The sequence below is a fragment of the Sinocyclocheilus rhinocerous genome, unplaced genomic scaffold, assembly GCF_001515625.1.
Source record: "Sinocyclocheilus rhinocerous isolate Xijiao unplaced genomic scaffold, SAMN03320098_v1.1 scaffold1268, whole genome shotgun sequence".
NCBI classification, from domain to species: Eukaryota; Metazoa; Chordata; class Actinopteri; order Cypriniformes; family Cyprinidae; genus Sinocyclocheilus; species Sinocyclocheilus rhinocerous.
Window position 1 is genome coordinate 1,631,581 of NW_015664016.1, and position 9,376 is coordinate 1,640,956.

The 9,376-nt window shown below is 33.9% G+C and overlaps 1 protein-coding gene across 1 annotated transcript in view; it reads right to left on the reverse strand.

The window, feature by feature from the left end:
* Positions 1–3,178: 3,178 nt before the first annotated feature.
* The window catches only part of LOC107729232 (histone-lysine N-methyltransferase SMYD3-like), a 181,466-nt gene continuing 175,268 nt past the window's right edge, over positions 3,179–9,376 (reverse strand). Inside the window, exons 11-13 of the mRNA XM_016539664.1 lie at positions 6,130–6,229; positions 4,569–4,677; positions 3,179–3,555 (exon numbers count right to left, since the gene is read on the reverse strand). Coding sequence (XP_016395150.1) covers positions 3,454–3,555; positions 4,569–4,677; positions 6,130–6,229 — 311 coding nt within the window. The 3' untranslated portion in view covers positions 3,179–3,453. The remainder of the gene's footprint in view (positions 3,556–4,568; positions 4,678–6,129; positions 6,230–9,376) is intronic.

A 9,376-nucleotide genomic window follows, 5' to 3' on the forward strand; every position in this document is an offset into this window, starting at 1 on the left:
TTTGGAAGCTTCATTCTTTTTTTCTGCCTTATTCTGCACAACTAATTGACAACTAAAATAATTTGAATCCTCTCTTAAAACGTTTCTCAGATACTACGTTTTTTTTATTTCGTTTTTTTTTTAGTTGTCCACTACGTTTTTGCAGATCTGCAGCATAAATCTTTTTTTATTTTTTTATGGAATTTCTGATAAAAAAAGAACGAAAGCAACCTTTAGTTGGTCTTTTTTATTCATTATTTTAATTCAATATACCCTAAGCTTCATTTTAGATGTCTTAAGCTGCTTGCAGACAAGAGTGATCTTCATCGGCTTTAATAAACAGCCATCAACCACAGATGCAGTTCGATAGAAAATCATATCAGACATTAAAAGAACACAAGGGAGCCTTACAAGTATATGATAATTCACCCTGACAGGACAAATATATAGTTCAGTCATGAAACTCTAGATGGCGCTTTCTGACGGGGTGTTAACATAACTGATGATATTCAGAGAGTTAAACAACTTGGCACTAGCTGATTGGTTCATGCTGCATATGCAGCCAATGAGCTTACTGCTAATAACCCATCTTATCAGTGGATCCTGATGCTTAGTGTGGAAGATCTCATTGTAATAACAAAAGTGAACGGAAGGTGACCCTTATAGGTCATAAAACCTAATTTTCTATAATCTTCTGGTGCTGTTCAGTCAATTTTTTGAATTTTTACTTGCTTTTGGCACATGCTATGTGAAAAAAACAAAACAAAACATGGACATGATTCAAAACGGTTAAATGGTCCTGACTAAGTCACATCTGTACTATTGAGAAGTGACAGTGGAAATGAATGGGAAGCAAATTTAATTTAGTGGAAATGTTTGGTTCTGCAGCCAAACAAACTTACTGAATGCCCATTGTTTTATATCAACCTCACATTTGGAGTACAAGAAGTTTTGGTAAATACATATTTCACATAAAATTTAAAAATAGTCATAATAGTAGTCAAAATTGCCATAATAATAAACTTAAACGTGTATACGTTTTTTATGGTTTCATTTTTTAAACCCTTTTTTTATTCACTTCCAAGTGTCTTCTTTAAAAAGAGACCAATTTTCTGTGCTCCAAAACATTCAAGATTTTCAACAGTTTAAAGTTGGAAATTTCATTTTCAGGTCTATGCTCAAAAAGTGGTTAACGGGTAATAAATGGATCATCACTATTCCATAAATACAACTGAATAACATAAAACGTAAATAAAAAATGTTATTGATCTAAAGTATAGTACATTCATTTCATTAAAATGTTTGACCGCCATGCGAACAGCACCTGAGGGTTAGGTAAAAATACAATTTTATTCCTTTTGATTTTTGGTGAAACATGACTCAAAACAAGATTTGTGGTTGGACTCGTTGATGTCATAGGCTTAACAAAGGGCTCAGAGTGTGAGTTCGAGATTGGACTGCTGACAAGTCGTCGCTCTATACTAACTTCCTCTATTTCCTCTTAAGCCCCATTCTATCCAACAGAATGACATTTTTTAAGATGTTATCTCATCTCAGAGAAGCGCACCTCCAAAAGCTGTTTGCTTTAGTGGCCCCAAGTTATGAGAGGAGAGGAGGTGGAATGAGACGTGTAATCCCGTCTATCTGTATCCTGACACTCGGGAGGGTTAAAAAGATTTAGCAACAACAACACGTTCTGGAAAAATGTCCGGAAAAGTGTCATCTGTGCTGATCCAGACCAACTAGACTAACAAAAGACTTCTATTCTAGCTTACATAGATTTTCAGTATAAGTTCAGACACAAACTTTATTAATAATTAGATTTTTTTTTACACATCACTTGTTGTTTTACCACCAAAATGACATCACTTCCTGAAGGATGTGGCTATTATTATTAACAAAAAGGATATTATTAACAAAAGCCAGTTCCTTGTACAGTGGGTACGGAAAGTATTCAGACCCCCTTAAATTTTTCACTCTTTGTTATATTGCAGCCATTTGCTAAAATCATTTAAGTTATTTTTTTTTATACAAAAGAAAGTCATATTAAAGTCAATTAAAACAATATTCACAAGAAAACATTCTGATTAGTGAAACACCTGGAAAATTTCTAAATAAAATGAGTTTTTCATGTTTGCATATAAATGGCAGCACCTGTTCAAACCAGAGTACTGAAATTATTAAAATCATCCGTTGCGTTCACTTAACTGTGATAAGTGTGAAAACTTACTAATGTGATTTTCATTTTCAAAAAACTGTAAAAGTATTTGATTCAACATATTAAGACATATGATGGGAATATTTACTGAAATTAAGGATTGACCCAACATTACAAATCGAGGACTTACTGCAATAACACAACCCAGATGGTAAAAGCAGAGCATAAAAACACAAAGCAGCTGCTGAAATATGTTTATGAAATCAGAGCGAAAAGCATCGTCTCTCTGATGATTGAAGTTAATGATGAGAAACTGAAGCACAAATCTGAAGTGTGCTGTTTGGAGTGGTTTTATGAATCACAGCAGCTATTGCTGAAAAGGTGTTGCCTTTCACAACAGTTGATTATGTGATCAAAAACACACTTAAGCCATCTATAGTCATTTTTAAGGGTCATTAAGTCAAAGATTTGAAAAGCTACTACAGTACCTCACAATAGTTTGGGCAAATGTACTAATGTGCTTATAGATTTTCTAAACAACACACCTCAAAAAAAACATTTCCTTGACGTTCTGTCTCATTTGTACCATTCTTGTTTCCATTAGACCTCACATTCTGATGAAATACCATTCCTTTATGTAGAACAAGGCAGCTACATCTTAAAATGCTAGTCTAGCATGTCATTTTTCAATCAGTGTTGTTATGGTTAACTAAAACTATAACTATTAAAAATCATTGTTGATAACTGAAAAATACATCTGAAAAAACGAGAAGCCTAAACTTAAAAAAAAAATCAATGTGCATATAGTCCATAACTACAAAATTACTAAAATGTGATCTTTAAATAATACTAAAATAACACATATTTGAATAATGTATTTCTCCCAAGTGAACAGAACAACAAGAAACATATTAATTTAAGGATTTACTGAATACTCAATCAGATGCATTTATATACTAATATATCACATATATGTTTATGAATCTAAGAATATGCAGCTGCAAATCATTATCATTATTGCAAATCATTATTGCAAAAAAATTCAGAATAGAAAAAAGTGGAATGAATTCCACAAAAAAACAAAAAACTAATCTGAAATGGGATGAGCAATCTGAAATGGACTGAAAAAGCACAGCAGAGTAATGTAGATTTTGTTTTTTCAGTTGAATTCTAAAGCAGCTGGTTTGATACACAGCGGCACAAAAGCAGGTGGCAGACACAACCATCCAGAAACATATTGAGTGTATTGTCGGAGAGGAGTTTGGGGCTGTGGCGGGACTGCAGCAGTCGCTCTCTGTATGATGGCACACATCAGCCTAGACTCGACCCAGCTCAGCCTGGCACTCGCTCAGTTTTCTGCTCACCTCATTAGTCAGGGCGTGAGCCGTCCCGTGGGTCACCTTCATGATGTCATAGGCCTGAGCGGGAGCAAGAGAGATGCTTGAGTTAAACGATTGTCATGTGAGGGAAGAACATTCATTTAAAGGATTGAAACTGGAGCTGGGAGAGTCCAAAGCAGCCATTATGTTACCGTGGGATTTGGCAGCTGCACCAAGAGCGGCACGGGTGAAATTTTAGTAAGAGAAATGTGGCATATTAACACTCTTCCATTATAATTAAAAGGTAAAAAAAAAAAGATCAAATGTAATTATTATAGTATATTAAAAAATTAAATATGATTATATTATATTAATAAACTTTTGGTGCCTTTTATTATATTTCTGTGAATTTCTGTAAATTTTAGTGTTTTAAATTTAATATTTATTATTTTACATTTATTCGTTTATTATTTTTTATATACGTTTATATATTTAAGTTTATCATTTGGCCCACATCTTCTAAATGTGGGTGAAATTTTAGTGGCAGAGAAGTTAACATTAAAAATAAAAAGCTTATATTATATTATGTTATGTTACGTTGCGTTACATTATATTATTTTTTATTTAAGTTTATATATTAAAGTTTAGAAGTTGGCCCACATCCTCTAAATGTGGCAGAAAAGTTAAAATTAAAGATAAAATGATATTATATCATTGCAATATATTAAAATGATTATATATTATATTATATTATAAATAAAATATTGGCGCCTTTGTCATATTTATGTCACAGTCGTCTTTTCATAAAATCAATAAAGGCTGTGATTTAAGCATTAGGATAATAAAACCTCTAAGCATCAAGATACTAAAGCATTTTGCAACATTTTTGTCCTTATTTTGCCATCTGCACATAGTCTGCCTGACTCCGACTGCCTTTAAATCACTAAATCTAGTCTAACAGCAGCAGACGCACAGTGGAGTCAATGCGGAGACATCCATACCACCGTTCAGACAACAATCAGACTGCAGGGCAGAATGACCATCGAGGGTCTCATTACGCTCCTGATCTCTCTGCAGTGGGTTATAGGGCCAAAGAGCGTGTGCTAACAGACCTGTGTGAAGCTCCCCTGAGCCTCCTCCAGTCTGCCCTGGTAGTGCTGCAGCTTCCCCACCCGCAGCAGCTCCACCGCTCTGGACGGATGAGGATCACTGTAGTACAATCTGTGCAAGGAAACACAAGATTACAAAATAAATGGCAACAGTGTGAGCTTTTCAAGTGGCCATCCTTTTTTCTGTTTTGTGGTTTAGTGTTTCAAAATCTTGGCTGATGACTGGATGTAGGTTCAAACCCTAGAAAGAGAGCTTCATGGCCTACCACCAAGAAAAATTGGCTGTTTATTACTACTTATAAAGCACATATTCTGCATGACCATATTCTACATCCCTAATCCTACTCAATATATTAACTTAACAACTACCTTACTAACTATTAATAAGCAGAAAATTAGGAGTTTATTGAGGCAAAGGTCATAGTTAATGGTTTGTTAATAACGAGAATTGGATCTTAAAAAAAGTGTGACCGAAAAATTGTTTTTACGCCCAGTGTTTTTCAGTGTAGTGCAATTTCAGTCATGGAAGGTTGACTACACCAGAATATTATAATACAGAGATTTACAGTCTAATCATGCTAAGCATGTTATTTAAATACATTAAAAAAAAAACACCACCTAGAACTAGTGTTATTAACTACAACTAAATAAGTTAAAGTACTAAAATTGAAATTACATAAAAGCTAAACAAATTTTTTATTAGAAACTAATAAAAATGAAAAACAAACAAACAATACTTTAACTAAACAATCAAATAATTACATTTTAAGATAATTAAAATTAGTAATAAATACTATAATAATTTATAACTAATAGTAAAATAACACTGTCTTCAACAAATAACAATTACATGCCCAAAGGCAAGAAGACCAATAAATAAATAAATACTTTATTAAATTACTAACTGATAAGTAAAATAATACATATGAATACAAACTATTTTAACCAATGACTTCTGATATTACAAATCAGTTTTGATTGTTTTTCAATCTAGAATTTTACAAGCAAGTAAAAATAAGCATAGAACCACTTCAATCTTGAGTAAAAAAGATGATTGTTTAGTACTTTCTGAAGCCTTCACTGAAGAAAATAAATATTTTTTTATTAAAAATAGTTGACATCAATTTAAAAAAGTTCTGATTTTATCTGCTTCAAATATTGTCTTAATCAGACAGATGCCAACAATTATTATATTTGTTGTTACCAATATGGTCACCATATTATATACCATCATAGTACACTTAATACTAAACTTCAGGTCACACCAGGGAAACCGTAGTAAAGAAATGTACTTTAGATCAGCATCTGCAAGTAGAAATAATAAAACTTCCCCTGGAGAAATAAATACACCAGACGACTGCTGTACCAGACACAAAAACATGATCTGATCCCGTCTTCCATCTGTCTCTGAAGAAATCAACATTTCTTCTATTACTTTTTCATATATAGTGTTTGAGCACATCAGATTAATACAGGTGATCCTGGCAGGAAACATGCTAACATCAGCATATTCCAGGCGCAGGAGCGTGAGTGTGATGTTCCCTGTCAGAAGCCTTTATTCCACATTTCCCATTCATCCGCACTGAGCCGAGAGCAGCAGGCCAGGCTTACAGTGATCTGCTGCTGAGACGGGCAAACCAGAGACAGGCTGCCTGTCTGCCGCTCTAAAACCACGACATAAAGTCACAACGAGAAAGATAACAACATATGAGGATTTTAAGCATTTTTAAAGTATTTCTTATACATTTCTTAAAGGGGTCATATGATGCGATTTCATCATCTGATGAAAGGTCAAACCCTTGGCAGTAAAAGCAATGATGAAGACGAGCACTTACAGTTCTTTAAAACTCTCAGGGGGTTTTGTACAGAGAAGCTCAGTCACTGTGTGGACACAGTTGTATTGTGAAATATTCGTCTGCTGGGACAGTCTTCATCCCGCAGTGCAGATTTTTATTGTCGTGGGTTATGGGTCCAAGGTCATCCAATAGCAGAGATTGATGCTTTAAGCTCCTTAGGTTTCGTTTTAAAGACCCTTGTGATTTTGCTAGTTGTAAAAATGTCTAGAAATATCAGACTCTGTAAACGTTACAAACAAATGAATGAGAATTCAAGCTTCACAAGGACAAGCGCTCGTGGTATGTGAAAGGACTTGATGGATGTGAAATTATATTCTCAGAGATATTTATACAACTGTCAGAACAGAACACAACACAAGCCCTGGAGGGTCTGCTGCAGAAAGTTCAAGCAGTACAGACTGTAATCCAAAAGTAATCAGAACATAAAATGAGTAATCTGAATTACATTATCTCTCTCTCTGTGTGTGTGTATCATGTAATTCAGATGACTTATTTTAGGGAATATATTCTGACTATTTTGCATTGCTTTGAAAAAACTAAGAGAAATAAAATATAATCAATTTTTTTCCTTTTTTAATGAAATGCATTAAACATCACATTGCTTCAGGGTTTCCAAAACAAGAGTAAATGAAATAACTGCAGAGGGTTTATGAGCTGATGAAAAGCTAATAATTCATTAAATCATAAAAATGTCAAATTAAGATGAATGCATTTCCATTTTTTACATATATTTTATATTTGTTTACCTGCATGTCAATGTAATCATTAAACAATATTAGAGAACATGCAAATCAGTTGTGAAATTATTGAAATATTAACTTATATTAATAATGATGATTCCACTGGCAAACACCATTAATTACAGACAAAACATGAGTACTTTAACATCCAATCCAATTTTTAATTTTCAGTATTCGTCTTGCAAAAATGACCATTTATTTATTGGACATAGGACTCAAATGAAATAAAATATTATTTTTTTTATTTCATATTAGCCTAAATGATGCCAGACTCACACTTTAATCGCCAAAGCCATTAATACAAATTGAAATGATTTGAATCCAAATTCACCCTTAAGCAACTTTTTCTGCACATTATTGGACTTTAATTAATAGTATGATAGATAGGCCTGTTGATATATACCAAATGAGAAGAAAATGATTCGTGAGAACAAACACAGCGCAAATGCATTCACAACCTCACAACTCTTATACAGTCAAACCTGCCACAGTCAGAAGCCAAATATAAATATAACAATAGCTTTGAACAAATAAATCACCCTGAACAACACAGCCACTGCATGTTTCTGATGAAGTCCATCCTCCATCACTGGTCTGGCCTGAACTATCATCACTATTAGAGCAGCACTTTCTGTTGCTATAGCAACAACCAGAGGAGGGGCGGCACACCGCAGCGACCTGTTAACACTCCCATTAGTGTAAGCTCAGCCTTTCTATTCATCTCCACGCTTGATCATTACCAAGAACAAAGAGCCCCATCTCTGCTGGGACCACTTTGGAGGAATATTAAATTGTGATTTCTATCTCCTCACAAACAGCAACTTGTTCGTGAGCTGTGAAGAAGCACCGCACCCAGGAAAGACAATAGCCTTTATCATTAATCTGGCCGGCACATTAACAAAGCCCCGCGCTGTAAGCTGCGGCTTACATCTCCATGCATTAAAAGTGCTTTTGTCATGTGATATCAATCTCTGAGCAGCAGTCAACGTCAAGGTTGTTTGTAGTGCTGATGCTACAGTTCACTCAAGAATGCATATAAAACGATCAGCTGATCAATGTCTAATCACTCACTGAGACTTTTTAACATTCATGGCGGCGTGTGTTGAATACACATGCATTTCTGAACTGGATCGAGAAGTCTGTAGCTTCAGTAAGGTACAACTTGTTTACATATATACATATCATTCTTAATGCTTAAAGTAGTAATGAAAAACATCCGTAATATTAAATATACTATTGCTCATTGTTAGTTCATGTTCATTGATAATAATACATTAACTCATGTTCATTTCTACAACTTGAAATTAATACATTTCTGTTAAAGTATGGTTTGTTGTTAATTCAATGTTAACAGACAGGACCTTACCATAAAGTGTTACCGATTTAATAAAAAAAAAGTTTTTTTTATTGACAGCAGTGAGATGAAATGGAGAGAAAATGGAAACATATTGCACTTAGATTTTTTTTTTCTTGCGAAACCCCCAGTAAACTCACATATCTTCTCAAACTATGCTCAGGTTCCACAATCAAACATTAGAAATTTCATTATAAAAGCAAACTTTTTTTTCCCATCAAATTATTATATTATATAATATTTTATTAAAAAAAAGTACCATATACATAAAAAGAGGTTGGGCTCTTTGAAAAACAAATTTCTTAAAATGTATAAATGACTTCATATTATACATAAACCTTTTGAAAATAAAATAAAGGTTATGCATATTATTTTTTTCACTCAATTATGTTATCATCATGCGATATAAAACATAATAAAAACTATATGAATTGGAATAAATTGAAATAAAAACAAAAAAGCACTGAAAACGTAAAATGTAAAACATGGAAAAACCTCTTGTTCTCAAAAACAACAACAAATTTGGGGCAGAGTTATCTACCAACGGCAGACAGGGAGAAGGGTTCAGGAAACCTGTCTGAAAACAGCAATTTTCTTGCTGTTCCATTTGGTGTTGCAGAAATGACACATTTCACCTTAGAAGCTTTAATGAAACTGCTCAATTAAAGGCAGAGTGAGGGATTTCTGGTAGCCAATGTTTATATTTGAAATCACCAAAACAAACACGCCCCTACCCCAAAAGGGTCTTGCCCCTATTTTGATAGCTCCGCCCCACATATACGTACGCAACCCAGGCCACGATTAGTTCTGTGAAACAAAGCAAAACCAATGTTACACCGTGTCTACGGACGCGAGCGGCGC